The 16094-nt window shown below is 38.7% G+C and overlaps 1 protein-coding gene across 3 annotated transcripts in view; it reads left to right on the forward strand.

Annotated features, from left to right (window-relative positions):
* Positions 1-16094, forward strand: part of tecpr2 (tectonin beta-propeller repeat containing 2) — a 91873-nt gene that overhangs the window by 22172 nt on the left and 53607 nt on the right. For all 3 annotated transcript variants that reach the window (XR_007248264.2, XM_048537559.2, XM_059649109.1), the window contains 4 exons: positions 6320-6766; positions 7796-8820; positions 9188-9371; positions 9670-9843. Coding sequence is in view for 2 of the 3 variants with exons in the window: in XM_048537559.2 (XP_048393516.2) it covers positions 6320-6766; positions 7796-8820; positions 9188-9371; positions 9670-9843 (1830 nt within the window). In the remaining variant the exon portion in view is untranslated. The remainder of the gene's footprint in view (positions 1-6319; positions 6767-7795; positions 8821-9187; positions 9372-9669; positions 9844-16094) is intronic.

Below are 16094 nucleotides of genomic sequence, written 5' to 3' on the forward strand. Positions count from 1 at the left end.
TTGAATTCAAATTCTACCGTTTGCCATGGTGGGATTCAAACTCGGGTCCCCAGGATGTTATCTAGGTCTTTGGATTAATGGCCCAGCAACAATACCACTAGGCTATTGCCTTCCCAATAATGCTTGATCTTTGATTGCTAACAATTGGGAATTGAAGTTGGCCACTGTATGCATGTGTTATCCAAGTAGAGCTTATCTAATGAAGCCCCCTCCTCTGTACTCCTTAATGTAAAAATGTTTCGCTAGCTCATAAAATATGAATCTTACTGTACTTGCCGTTCAATCTCTTTCTTAGCTGAAAAGTTTCATGACATTCATGCATGAAATGTGACCACATAGTGTGCACCAAAGAGCTATAGATTTCAATGGCCTAAACCAAGTAAAGTTCACAGAGCAGTAAGATAGATGGGGCCTTACTCAATAGATCCTAATATATTTAAATAAAAGTGCATTCTGCAAGTAAAGTTTTGGAAAAAGAGTTTATTGGGAGGGGATGACTAGGAACAAGTTTGAAGGTCAGTCTGTTGCACAATCTGTTAACAATCCAAAAATTGCCACAGTCTTCTGTCACCTAGGTTGAACTTTTTTCTTGTGTATAGCTTTACATAGTCCTGTTTTGAGTGTTTTCTAAGTTTGTAAATGTTTACACAAGATAGTATTTGACGTCAAAAGTTTATTTATTGTGATAATCACTGTCCAAGTTGATTTCCACATTACAAGGATTATGTTTGACATGTGCAAATTAGGTTAGTCTTTTGTAAGCCAGAAAATCGTTGACTAAGCCAAAAACATTAGGGGAACATCTGTAAATGACTCTAATTTTATTTCGTCCTAGTCTTCTGACCCTTGGGCACAATGCACAAACTTCCTCTCAAGCCACTACGTGATGGACTGCCTCAATGACCGTTCATTTTCTGGTCAGTTCACCTTCTTTTAGCAGGGTGTGTGTACCTCTGGTGCCCAAAAACTATAAGCAACTCAACTTTTTATGGACAACTAGCTTCTTCAAGCTAGAACTGTCCCCTAGCTTTTTCCCTGAATTCTAACCTTGTCCAGTTACATCGAGCAAATATTGCTGATGGGTTTTTCAAACTCCACTCTCAGCGGTTTGAACTTATACTAGCACATAACTTTCCCTGACCATCTCACCCGCACCCCCACCCCAAAGTTCTGAAGGACTTTTCAGTAATTCTGACCCAAACACTTAGCGGCCTGTCAACTTCTAGATACCTACCTGAATTGTACAGTGCAAAGATACCAAGGTGTAGAGCTGGATGAACACAGCAGACCAAGCAGCATCAGAGGAGCAGGAAAGCTGACATTTCGGGCCCAGACCCTTCTTCAGAAATGGAGGAGGGGAAGGGGATTCTGAAATAAATAGGGAGAGCACGTGGAGGAAGATTGATGGAGAGGACACAGGGTCGAGAGGTCAAGAGGCGGGGTGAAGCCTGTGAAGGTCAGTGTAGGTAGGGAGGAGATAGGCCAGTCCATGGGGGACAGGTCAAGGAGGTGGGATGAGGCTAGTAGGTAGAAAATGGGGTGGGGGGTGCTTGAGATGGGAGGAAGGACAAGTTAGGGAGGTGGGGACGATCTGGGCTGGTTTTTGTGATGCAGTTGGGGAAGGGGAGATTTTGAAGCTTGTGAAATCCACATTGATACCATTGGGCTGCAGGGTTCCCAAGTGAACTTTGAGGTGCTATTCCTGAAACCTTTGGGTGGCAGTGCAAAGATATCCAGTTGCCATCAATGTCTTGGTGAGTCCCTTACACAGAACACGTAATCCTTCCCAGAAGCAGAGCTGTGACCAGCAGTATCCCTGTCTCCCTCCCCCTCTCTCTGTGTCTCTTCTCTCCCTCTTTTCCACCCCTATTTCTGGGCAGAATTGCATGTAACTAACAGTTTGCAACATTCAAACGTAACCCGTGAAATTGTATGAGCCCAAATGTTTTATTTTCAAAAAGGAAGGAGTGATTACGTCTTTCCAATCTCTTTAGTCATGCCTAAATTCAAAATGCAATTGGGAATAAATCACCACCAGTTATCAGTGATTATTGACTGAACAAACAATACAATATATTTTTCTTTGAGTTTTGAAATAATAAGTTGCGATTCATTGAACCATCACTCAATGAACGCTTTAACTCTAGTACTTTAAAGTGCATTGACAGGAACTGAAAATACATAGCAGGCTTTGCTGAGGATATTTTTTAATATAAAAAAAATTAAAATGTATGTCAGCTGTGGTTCATTTGGTAGTACTCTTGCTGCAAAGTAAGAACACTTATAGGTCAAGACCCATGAAAGAACTTGGGACGAGAAATCTAGGCTGGCTTTCTAGAACAATACTGAGGGAGTGTTGTACTGTTAGAGGTACATTAAACTCAGGCCCTGTCTGTCCTGTCAAGTAGTCATAAACAATCAAATAATTGATTAAATTTCAAGAAGAATAAGGTGTATCCTTTGTCATTTGACCAATACTTTTCCACCAATCAACATTATCTAATATCACATTTCTGTTTGGAAGAACTTACTGTGCTCAAGTAAGCTGCTACATTTCCAACAGTACAACAGTGAGTACGATTCACAAGGTACCATAATGCATTTTGTAAGGATCAATATAATCCAGTGATTTTTTTTAAATGCCAAAAATAACTGGAGATTTTGTTACAGCTTTGAAGGACCCCATGTAAAAGTAAAATTGAAAGACAATGAGTGTCAGCAACATGGTAACATCTAAGAATGTAACAGATTCCAACATAGCAATAGTTATTTAAAATTGAGGAGAATTGGGTTCGTTGTAGTTAATTTACACCCAAAGCTCCACGTTCTTTTAGGCCAAGTAATTGTTTTGCACCCACAACGGGTGTAAAGATAAGAAAACTCCAAGCTTTTGTATTCTGCAGAATATTGGAATAAAATGTTGTTGTGTTGGTTTTGTATTGGCATCATTCACAGCTTGTAAGGGACATTGAATTCTTAGGTGTGATTAATGATTTCCAGATTTGTTGGACAGATGCAATGAATCCTACACAGAGAAAACTACACTTTAAAAAAAGATTAATTAATTTTGTTATAATTTTTGATGCTGCTTCAAGCACGAGTTTGCCTGATTTTATTCTGGGATTCTTGACATACACAGTACCATCAAGCATTCACGTGACTTGGTGTCTGTAGAACCTATTATCATTCATGAACGATCTGGATTCTTATATTGAAGAAATAGCCTGAGCAGGAGTTTCTTCTATTCTCATTACTGGTTAAATTTCTGAAAATGTGATTTTTTTTTTCTTTGGACTCTTGACAACAGCACATTATTGGAAGACTTATTTTGCTAAGTCTAATCTTTAGTTCACAGTGAGACTGATTCTGTGCTTTTGGAGAGCATTAAGGAGCCTTTACCTCACTTGCTTTAGTTTGCTTCAATCCTCCATGCATCCTGCGCATATTACGAACTTCTCTTGTAGCCCTTTGGAAAATGTTTACCATATTATTATTTTATATCTCCATTTATTCCTCACTTTGTATCATCATCATGACTCTAGTATTGACAGCAGGTTTACTGAGCTGCCCATGGTGGAGCAGAGGTCTGGGATTCCCCTCCTTGTGAATTAAGCTCCAAACTTTAGAAAGTGATAGATTCCTTGCCCAGTTTCTTTTTTTTTCTGTTTGCTGATCAAACCATTTCCAGGGATAGGTTGTTGTAGTAAAATTGAAATGCAATATCTGTGTTATTGAAGATGTATGCATCTAGTCTGTATACATATTACACATTTGTTAAGTGGTTCTTTTTGTGGGTCTTGACCAAAAATTGCTCTTACTCTGCAGCAAGAGTACAACCAACTAAACTATAGCTAACATACATTTTAATTACATTTTTTTAATATTTAAAAATATTCTCACTGAACTCGGCGAGCCAACCAAACAACATCCACAATCTGAGTTACAAATCTACTCCAAAACCTTAGAAAATATCCTCATGGACATTTTTCAATTCATCTTCTGTGGAAGCAAAGGATGTAGCTGTATTGATTTTCTTGAACATTTATTTTTGATGTGTGCACATTATAAATTATGATGAGTCAACAGCGTTCACATCTGTAAAGAGATGTTTTTAGTTTTAGAAACTGCACACATCTTTAATTTGTTTTACTTTGTTCTTTTATCAATTTTGAATTATGCATTATTGGTTAATGAACTTTGACACATTTGGGTTAAGAAGAAGTGAACAAACTTGGCAAGATAATTTTGTTTGAGAGAGCAAGCCTGGAGGCTAATTGTAGGCTGAACCTTGAAAAATGGTTCCGACAGGCACCCTCACGCCTCCACCTCCTGCCCAGTCAACCCAGAAAAAGCAATGTTTTTAAACAGAAAACAGAAATTGGCTGTTCATGAGGTCAGTACCTGGGAGTTGGTTCAGTCTTGCAGATGATCATCCTCTCAACACTTTACTCACACCATTTCTATTATCTTTTGACACTCATAATTACTGGGAATTATCTTGCAATAATCACTCTGCCTACAAATTCTGTGCCTGGGTGCTTCCCTCCACTTCACCTGATAAAGGAGCAACACTCCAAAAGCTTGTGATTTCAAATAAACCTATTGGACTATAACCTTGAGCTAGTAAGAACTGCTGCTGCTGGAGTCAGAGATTACACAGTGTGGAGCTGGAGGGACACAGCAAGCCAGGCAGCATTAGAGGAATAGGAAAGTTGACATTTTGGGTCAGGACCCTCCTTCAGAAAAATGCAGTGGAAGAGAGATCCACTGAGGTCCTTCCATAGGGAGGAGGATAACTTCTTCAAGGTGAGTATCCCTAGAAGAGGCTTTGCAGTGGAGTTATAACTCACTCGGAGATTGTAAGAACTGCCAATGCTGGAGTCAGAGATAACATAGTGTGAGCTGGAAGAACACAGTAGGCCAGTAAGCATCAGAGGGGGAGGAAAGTTGACATTTCAGGTTGGGACTCTGCTTCAGAAAAATCTATAACCTGGTGTTGTGTGGCTTCTGACTTTGTCTACCCCAGTCCATCACCGCACATCCACATAATGTCTTTTGTACAAATGGGGCAGAAAACAAATGTTTGGATTTGAAGCACAGATGCTGCTTAAATTTTCTCTCTGCTAATGTCAGTTTATATTTAGTAAGTTTTCTGTTTAGGGCACAACACTGGTGTCTAGAAATTAATTATTCACAAAATCTGGGCTTGGTTATTCAAAAGTCTGGTTTGGAACAGTTGGAGTGACTATTTGGGGTCTTCAACAGTTAATTTTTTTGTGTTGAAAATACAGAGGTGGAAAGTCTGCTTTGGTTCTATCTCTGTTATAACAAATCAGTGTGGAAATCATAAAACCCATGCAGTGGAGAAAAAGACCATTCAGGCCAGCGAGTCTGCACCAACCCTCCAAAGAGCATCCCACCCTTCTCTCCCTATTTATTTCAGACCCCTCTCCCCATCCCCCTCTCTGATGAAGGGTCTAGGCCCGAAACGATAGCTTTTGTGCTCCTGAGATGCTGCTTGGCCTGCTGTGTTCATCCAGCTACACACTTTGTTATCTTGGATTCTCCAGCATCTGCAGTTCCCATTATCTCTGATCACAATTTTAGTATTTATGTTTTGTTTCTCTCAAATGCTCGTAGGTTTCTTCTTCATACTTTTTAAAAAACTTTTTCAAAGGCATGACAATGTAAAGTCAGGTTTCTTCTAGTTAGGAAATCAAGGACTAGGGGTCATAATCTAAATATTACTGCCTGGTCTTGTTGGAGTGAATTTCAGAAACATATTCAAAGGATACTGGAAGTTTGGAATACTTCTGCAAATGTGAGCTTTATCAGTTGTTCATTTTAAATCTGAAATGGTTAGTTTTTTTTAAATCCAGAGATAATTTATGGTTATAGGACAAAGTGAAAGTGAATTAAGACATGTAAATTAAGTTGCAAATAAGCAGAATTATAGCACACACTCAAATGTCTAAATACCCTATTTCTGTTTTTATTTTGGTTCTTAAGTTGCATTCTGTTTTCTTTGTAACTTCCAGTTTCATGTGCGTGTTAATTTGTTAGTACATATATATGTAGGATAAGTACAAGGTTTTATATTCAAACCTGAATTGCACATAGACAGTGATAAACTACCAACTTCAGCTTTTGTAAGAAGTTGAACAATTTGACAATGCCTTCAAGGCAAGGAAAGGTGAAAGATTGTTTAAAGCACCGTGAAAGGAGGCTATCCTGAATGTCAGATTCTTTTCTCCCTTTTTTTTGCAGGACAGCTTCTAAATGTGATGTAAACTTAATGCAGATGTAATTGCTTTTTCAGGAGTGCAATCACAATTAAACTCCCCACTGGCAGTCAACCTCAGGGAATCTGTTCAAGAAACAGTGATTGCAACAGACTCAAAAGAAATGCAAAGTGAAAATAAAACTTCAGGAACTGATAAGTTTGAAGCACGTCATTTGTTGTCTTCAGAACTTGAGCCAAATTTGAGTTCAAAAAACGAAATGGAAATACATCCCTTGGATGAGACAGGTCAACGAAGATACTTGGAAACAAGTGAGTCGAGGAGCAGAAGTAGTTCTACAAACAGTGCTATTAGTGTTTTTGGCCATATAACAACTCCAGAACAGCAGATAGGAGCAATTTCCTCACCTGTGGGATTAACAAAGATTTCAGATTCTGCAGAAAGATTCAAAGCAATGAACATGGAAGAATTCAACCAACAGCTCATTGTTGTTCCTGTAAAAAAGAAGAAGAAACGGAAACAAGGTATTTTTTTTAAAAACCTTTTGGTTTTATGATTTCAGTAATGTAAATTAGGGGATATTTAATTTAAACATGCAAACCACCATTGAATCCCTGTATAACGAGTTGCAAAAACCTGAATTGATTCTGTTGACATTTAATGACAGACATCAAATTGGCATGTAACTTTTTAGAATAGAGTTGAAGCTGCTACCTACTAATTTGGACAATTATGAGGGTATATTTCCAAGGCGATTCTGCTTATTAATCTGCTAATTATTTTTAAAATTAATGTATTTGACACATTTTCACAACTTTATCATTCTGACTGGATATACTGGAAATACTTGAAAGGTCAGTAATTGAATGCATGAATTGAATAAAGAGGAAATTTCAATTTTATTTTAAATTGGTTTGGAATTGCTGTATTCAAATGTAGTTTTGTGATCCGTAATTTAGAGAAGCGGGCATAATGTCTTGGAAAATTTTACAATATTGTCCTAGTTGCATGTGGTTTCTTTATGATGGAAGGTTTCTTTGGCTCATTAAGGGTTCTATTTAAAGTTTTGGCAAAAATCTGTAGCTCGGGTTGCGGATGAGATTGATGACTTGTTTGCCGAGTTGACTTGTTTTTATTCAGACTTGTGTCAACATGCAAGATGATATCATCAGTGGAGTCTCCAATGAAGTGATGTTATTCTACTCTGCTCTGTCATGTCTGATCTGTCATATACAAATCCATACAGATCAAAACCGGAAATGACACTACTCACCATAGCGGATCAGACGGTATACATTCCAAGTGGAGTAGAATAATACCGCTTCATCAGAGGCTCCACTGATGATGTCAGCTAGCACGGAGACAAAAGGTCTGAACAAAAACCAGCCAGTTCAGCGAGCAAGGGTTTTATTTTAATTAATAATTTTTAATACAAAGCTGTAATTATATATTGTAGTTACATGTAATATAAAATTGCTTTTTGATCTAATTTTCTGTTTCCCTGCTGCAAGGTGACTTTGTTTATAAATAATTGCACATTATTTATTGTACAGCAAGTTCTGGATCAGAAGGCAGTCTTGTAAAGCATGAAATTGACTGTTCCAATAGCTCCCAAAGTTCAGAGCCAGCACTTTTGAGTGATTTTGCTATTGATGGCTCCATTACTACAACTTGTGACTTATCTGATCAAATGAGTTTGTTGAGCAGCAGTCTGGACCACTTGACCACTGATTTTTCTGAACAAGGGAGCCAGATTGGTACAGAATTGGATATTATTTTGCAAGAGGAGAATAATTCTAACCTTTTTGACTCCATACAATCTCCTGAATGCAGATTAACATCACAGGATGATCATCTCCCATTGGACAGTTTGGCAGAATCTTTGAAGACAACAAGTACAATGAATGAAAATACATGTTCGTCTGATCTACTTTTTGCAGAATGTTTAAACACTGTACCTTCTGTCAAATTAGAAACTTTAGACAATTCCTGCAATAAAAGTGAAGATTGCAGAGCTGAGGTTTCAGTATCAAATTCTGAACCAGTACTTAGACAGCAAGAAAATTTAGGTAGCACTATGTTTGAAGTGATTTGCAACTGTGAACCTTTGGAGTTAAGATCTCAAGGTACAGAAAAATCTGTGGTGTCTGGTGGCCTAAATTTGCAAGGATCTTTAAGTGAAAGCTCAGAGTCTTTCTTGGATGAGCGACATGCACTACTGATGAGAATTCTTTCACCTGACAAAGATCACAAGAAACAGGAAACCAATGCATTTTCACAGTTATGTGCGTCATATAATGAACCCAATTTATCAGACACAACTGAAACTCCACAATCTTTAGAAACTGTTTGTTCATTTGATAATGGTGGCACTGAAAAAAAGAATGTCCAAGAACAACTTTCATCATCCAGTGATGATGATGAGGATATTTATGGCCACGGAGGACCTCATCCATTATCCGAAAGCAATGTGACGGAACATGTTCTCACTTCCGATGCTGACAAATCACAGGGTTCAGTTTTTCAAGATCTGAATGCTTCTGTTTCAGATGAAATGGAGCTTTTAAAATCCGATCAGGTGAAGCAAATAACTCTTAAACCATGTTTACTCTTGTATTAAACATTTAGTAAATTACATGTGTTCTATTTTTAATTACCATCACTTCTTTGATCTAATATTTTACCAAGGGGGAAAAAGCATTTGGCCAGATAAGCAGTAGATACTGTTTAGTCGAGAGCTTTGATGTCAGTGACAAAAATTTGAAATATTTTTGTTAATACTATGAATTCATTGTTAACTTAAATGTGGAAACTGAAAAACTTATTATTGAATCAGGCACAAATGTTTTAAAATGAGGACATAGCTAATGGATCTTGAAAGGATAAAAAACAAGCAAAATTCAAAGGGAGAAATTCATTGGCTTCTATTTATTTTGTGATTTTAGTTTGCTGAGAGCTGGATGGGTTACACTGGCCCAGGTTATAGCATCGTCAGCCTTGTAGTCTCCGAGAAGCATGTCTGGTGTTTAGATTACAAGGGTGGACTATACTGTAGCCCTTTTCATGGTACAAGTTTGCGGTGGCAGAAATTTGAGGATGGTGTGCAACAGGTGGCAGTATCACCATCAGGTCAGTGAAGAAATGGTGTTGCTTTATTGTGCTGAACATACAGATAGAATTACAAATATTTGCAGACATTGAAGAGTGGAACTTGTCATTATACATTTCTAATAAATGTAAGTTATGTACATTGTAAATAGTTTTAAAAGTGCATTGCAGTGTGCTTGAAGGAAGAATGTATTACTTGAACAATTAGAGTAGATTCTGCACCTTGCTTGCAAAGCATATATTGATTAAACTAGAACTTGTGAAACCGCCTGTATTTTAATTTTAGATCTTTGGAATTATTTTAACTTTACGATAACAGGTGTGCTGTTGTGGAAGATTGAACAAAAATCAAGCAAAGCTTTTGCCTGTGGTAAGGTGACAATGAAAGGGAAGAGGCATTGGTATGAGGCTTTACCAAATGCTGCATATGTTGCTTTAAGTGATGACACTGCATGGATCATCCAAACCAATGGAGAACTCTTTCTACAAACAGGTATTTCAGTAATAAATTTATTATTGCATACTTATTATCTAATCAACCTGTTCAGAAATGTTATTACACACAACCGAAGCAAGTGGGACTTGAACTTAGGTCCTCTGACTCAGCAATAGGGATACTACTACTACTTTGCCGCAAGAGCCCTTATTGTTGCAGTCATGTACTTGCAGCAGAAAGTGTTTTCCTTAGTAGGTGCAATTAATTATTCATAGTTTCTGTCAAATCTATATTTTTCCCTAGTCGCTGTACTGTTTACTGCACAATTAGACGTGTTAAAAAGAAATATATTTAAGATTTATGTTTGTATGGTTTCTTTCACAATCTTTGGCTGTGATGTCTTTGGGCAGTCCCATGAATTGCTTGTGTCTATTGTAAGTTAGGGAAATATATTGCTTTAAAATAAATTTGACTTTTCAATTTTAAAGAAAGTTTCCAAGGTCTATTGCATGATTGTACAGAGCAGAGAAGTTGGAACAAATTAGACAGCTCTTTCAAAAAGACAAGGCGGGTGTTTGGGATGAATGTGTTCTGTGATCTTGTGGAGACCCAGCATATAGCGCTTTGTCACACCAGATCAATATTGTAAGAAAAGCTGTAGGAAAAGCTGAAGCTTTTCCATCTAGATTGGTGTTGTTCTTTGCTCAGGGGAGGTGATGGTCTAGTAGTAAACTGTCAATTGCTAAACTATCAATCATGATACTCAGGTAATGTTCTGAGGATGCTGATTCAAATTGTGGAATTTGAATTCAATGAGTATCTGGAATTAGGGACAGAACCTGCCATCCTTACTTGGTCTGGCCTATATGTGATTCGTGAGCCATAGCAATGTGGGTGAAACTTAACTGCCTTCTGGGCGATTAAGGATGGGTAGTAAGTTCTGACCCTGCCGGTGATGCCCACATCCTATGAATGAACAAAAAAATTAGGAAGTACTGCAGGATAAAAGGAAAATCACTTGTCACCATGCAAAAGAATTGTTTTTTAACAAAAATTTCTTTAAGTCGGAAATGTTCATATGACTTCTGATCAGCATGCTCAGTAATGTTATTTAATACCTCTGGAACAGGTAGGTCTTGAACCCAGGCCTCCTGGCTCAATTTCAGGAATTATAGGCTCCATTGCGCCAGGCAAACCCCTCAAAATGTTTTTGTTTACATTAACCTATTTGCTTAGTCAGTCTGTCCAGAGATGTCATTACAGACCTCTGTAGCATATCCGAGTTAAACGTGGGCCTCCAGGGATAGGAATACTACCACTGCACCACAAGGGTGCCCATGAAAAATGTTCAATAAGTCCTCAACTGAATTCAAGCCAGCTACTAATTAGGAAAACATTAGAATAGTTTTCTCTGCTTTTGAAATGAACTTTCCCAGGTTCCAGTCATGACCATACCAAACCTAATTGAATCTAAATGAGTGTCAGCTGACTCTTGGACACATCATTCAACAGCCATATGAAGGCATGACTGCACACAAATGTTGACAGGAATCCTAGCCCATTCGTTTTTGTCTTCCCTAATCCAATGGCATTGAGACAAATAGTCCTCGCACACTGGTGACTGCAGCTAAAATGGCATTATGGTTATATTTTTCAGTTCTTTTTTGATCACTTCCTATTACTTCGCTGCAGTCAAATTTTAGAATTAGAATTAGGTTTTATTGTTGCATGTAGTTGAATACAGGGATTCAGGAGTATAGTGAAAAGGTAACAATGTAACCATTCATGGTGCCAGCTAAGGCACAAAATCTTAGTTTAAAAAAGTAGTAAAATAAAGAAATGATTTAAAAGTTCTGTGTCACAGCTCTTGTCAGCATAAAGTAATAAATAAGAAATAAAAGTTAAAATTTTGTGCTGGTTTTTGTCCATTCATATAGTAAATCACAAAATATCTTTTTCCTCTGCATTTTCAATTGCTTCTTTCAGCTAGCCCCCTCCTTCCCATCAGGTTTCAACTCTTCACTGTTGCTGTCTATGTTTTCTAGCCTTTTTAAAATCTGTGGCAGTGTGTACTAAGCCAGTTCAATCCTGTGCGCTTGTTGGAAGGCTTTCATTTGATGTTCCCTTCCAAAAATATTTAAGATAAGTGCAGCTTATGTCATCAGGTTACTATTTAAAAGTGGATGAATAGAACATGTTGATCATAGTAAGTATCAGCTTGCCCTTCACTGGATTGAGGAGGGAATGCTGGCAACTCATAGTACTAAGATGCACACTGAGGTATTATGTTTTCCAGGGAGGTGACAGTGATGCACAGATTTTGAATTGGAATGCTGGGATTTTATAGCATGGCTTATAGAATATAAAAGTCATTGTTTATGATTGTGAATTTATAGAATTCTTCAGTGCTGTGTATGGTTTTCAGCTTCACCTAAGAGGAATGCTATCGAGGCAAAAGTGCAGCAGAAATCTTTTAGTCTAAAGTCTTGAAAAGAAAGACATGTAGTATTGGAGCTGTTTAATAGAAGTATTTAGTTCTGAAGGGATGGGACAGAACAGCTGGGGAGAAACCACTTTCAGTGACAAAGAAATGTAGATTGAGAGGGCACGATTGACTGCAAGAGATTGGGAACGAAGCAAGAATAATATATATCTTATAGCAGAGTTGTGAAACTGGAATGCAACACCAAAGGCAGTGATTGAAATGGAAACTATGTTGAGTTCTAAGAATATTGCTAAGAAAGAGACATGAAGTTAGAAGTTTGGGTCTTCCATTCATCAAAACTGAAAAGCAAGAAAAATGTTTTGATTTTGTGTCCTCCTCCCTCCTCTTTCCCTTTCACTATTGGTGAATTAGCCAACAGGGTGAACTAAAGAAGTTAAGATGGAAAGAAAAGCCACAGTGTTTCAAAGATTAACTGTAGGCCAAAAGATTGGTAAAATTTTAGGAACCAAGAATGTATTACAAAAATGAATGCATGGAGAAATTAGAATCTGACAGTAAATGAGCAAAAAAGTTTGAAAGCTGACAGTCAGACCTCTTTCCAAGTATAAATAGAGAGAATAAAGTGAGTACTGGTCTCTTTTAAAGGATGAGAATAGGGAACTAATAATAACAGTGCATAAAATGTCAGAGGAGTGGGATCAGTATTATGTATCTGTATTCATAGTTGGACACAAAAAGTATCCCATAGTAACAACAGGAAAAGCCATGTGGTAGAGCGAAGGGAGGCAGTTAAAATAGAAATATTAGGAAAACTAATGAGATTAAAGGCGAACAAGTCCTGGGGCAGCTTTCAAGTCTGAAATTGGCAGCCTTTGTTCAAATTTGTAAACAGACCGATAAATCATAGGGTGCCTGGTTTACCTCAAAATACCACGGAGACATTAGGATCTCAAAAATTTAAGCAAATCATTTCAGAGTGCTATTGCACAAATTATGTTTTTCACAAATTGGATCCTACTGTCAGTCTGAATAGACATTCAGCCAACCACACAACAAAGCACATCATGTATAAATTGCCTTTATTTAATGCCAGCTACATAAGACATACATTCCAATGAGTGGCTGATCAAATCAAATAACGTGATGCTCCAGAATTCCACAATATGAAGAGCACAGACAATACTCAACCAAATCCTGTGCAAACCTAAACCAAAGCATCCACTGTTGGAGGTGATTCTGTGATTAGGCAGCACTTTCTGAACAATCCTGAGTGCATAATACCATACTAACAACCAGTGTAAGATAATGACTTCAGCTCAAAACCTGGCTGATTTAGCTTGCTATGTGCTCCATAAGACCATAAGACATAGGAGTGGAAGTAAGGCCATTCGGCCCATCAAGTCCACTCCGCCATTTAAATCGTGGCTGATGGGCATTTCAACTCCACTTGCCTGCACTCTCCCCGTAGCCCTTGATTCCTTCTGAGATCAAGAATTTGTTGATTTCAGCCTTGAAGGCATCCAACGTCCCGGCCTCCACTGCACTCCGTGGCAATGAATTCCACAAGCCCGCCACTCTCTGGCTGAAGAAATGTCGTCTCATTTCAGTTTTAAATCTACCCCCTCTAATTTTAAGGCTGTGCTTACGGGTCCTAGTCTCCCTGCCTATCGGAAACAACTTCCTAGCGTCCACCCCTTCTCAACCATACATTATCTTGTAAGTTTCCAATAGATCTCCGCTCAACCTTCTAAACTCTAATGAGTACAATCCCAAGATCCTTAGCCGTTCGTCATACATTAAACCTACCATTCCAGGGATCATCCGTGTGAATCTCCGCTGGACATGATCCAGGGCTAGTATGTCCTTCCTGAGGTGTGGGGCCCAAAGTTGGACACAGGCCCCATTTAGAATACTTACTAGAGCTTAATAAAGCATCAGAAGCACATCGCTGCTTTTATATTCCAACCCTCTTGAGATAAAAGACAACATTACATTCGCTTTCTTAATTACGGACTCTACCTGCAAGTTAACCTTTAGAAAATCCTGGACCAACACTTCTAGATCCCTTCGTACTTCTGCTTTGCGAATTTTCTCACCATTTAGAAAATAGTCCATGCCTGTATTCTTTTTTTCCAAAGTGCAAAACCTCACATTTGCTCACATTGAATTTCATCAGCCATTTCCTGGACCACTCTCCTAAACTGTCTAAATCTTTCTGCAGCTTCCCCACCTCCTCAGTATTACCTGCCTGTCCACCTATCTTCGTATCATCGGCAAACTTCACCAGAATGCCCCCAGTCCCTTCATCCAGATCATTAATATATAAGGTGAACAGATGCGGCCTCAACACTGAACCCTGCAGGACACCACTCGTCACCGGTTACCATTCCAAAAAAGAGCCTTTTATCCCAACTCTCTGCCTTCTGCCAGACAGCCAATCCTCAATCCAAGCCAGTAGCCCTCCTTGAACACCATGGGCCCTCACCTTGCTCAGCAGCCTCCGTGAGGCACAGTTTCAAAGGCCTTTTGGAAGTCTAGATAGATAACATCTACTGGGTTTCCCTGGTCTAACATACTTGTTACGTCTTCAAAGAATTCTAACAGGTTTGTCAGGCATGACCTCCCCTTACTAAATCCATGCTGACTTGTTCTAATCTGACCCTGCACTTCCAGGAATTTAGAAATCTCATCCTTGACAATGGATTCTAGAATTTTACCAACGACCGAGGTTAGGCTAATCGGCCTGTAATTTTCCATCTTTTGCCTTGATCCTTTCTTAAGGAAGGGGGTTACAACGGCAATTTTCCAATCGTCTGGGACTTTCCCTGACCCCAGTGACTTTTGAAAGATCACGGCCAAAGCCTCCGCTATTTCCTCAGCCACCTCCCTCAGAACTCTAGGATGTAGCCCATCAGGGCCAGGAGATTTATCAATTTTTAGACCTTTTAGCTTTTCTAGCACTTTCTCTTTTGTAATGGCTACCATACTCAACTCTGCCCACTGGCTCTCCCTAATTGTTGGCATACTACTCATGTCTTCCATTGTGAAGACAGATGCAAAGTACTTATTAAGTTCTTCAGCTATTTCCTTATCTCCCATCACTAGCCTTCCAGCATCAGTTTGGAGTGGCCCAATATCTACTTTTGCCTCTTGTTTGTTTCTTATGTATTGAAAGAAGCTTTTACTATCATTTCTAATATTACTAGCTAACCTACCTTCATATTTGATCCTCTCCTTCCTTATTGCTCTCTTTGTTATCCCCTGTTTGTTCTTGTAGCCTTCCCAATCTTCTGATTTCCCAGTGCTGCTGGCCACTTTATAGGCTGTCTCTTTTTCTTTGATATATTTCCTGACTTCCTTTGTCAGCCATGGCTGTCTAATCCCACCCCGGATATCCTTTCTTTTCTTTGGGATGAACCTCTGTACTGTGTCCTCAATTACACCCAGAAACTCCTGCCATTGTTGGTCTACTGTCTTCCCCGCTAGGCTCTGCTTCCAGTCGATTTTCATCAATTCCTCTCTCATGCCCCTGTAATTACCTTTATTTAACTGTAACACCATTACATCCGATTTTGCCTTCTCTCTTTCAGACTGCATCCATCCATTATTAAGCAGTGATTCATTTTCTACAGACAAATAAATATGTTAAAGCCTTGCACAGTTTTTGTATTATCGGGAAGCTGCTTTGCCTGTCGCTTTCTCCATGGCGGCATCCCATCCAATTAGTCAACTTGCCGTAAACCAATTTGCCCCCATTTTCACCTGAGGTATAAATTTCTGTTGTTTTGCCTCCCTGGGGTGGCACATTGGAAATCAAGCCCCACTATTCCCGTAAATGTCACAGAAGTTTAAAAACATGTAT

This window comes from Stegostoma tigrinum, chromosome 10 (genome assembly GCF_030684315.1).
Source record: "Stegostoma tigrinum isolate sSteTig4 chromosome 10, sSteTig4.hap1, whole genome shotgun sequence".
NCBI lineage: Eukaryota > Metazoa > Chordata > Chondrichthyes > Orectolobiformes > Stegostomatidae > Stegostoma > Stegostoma tigrinum.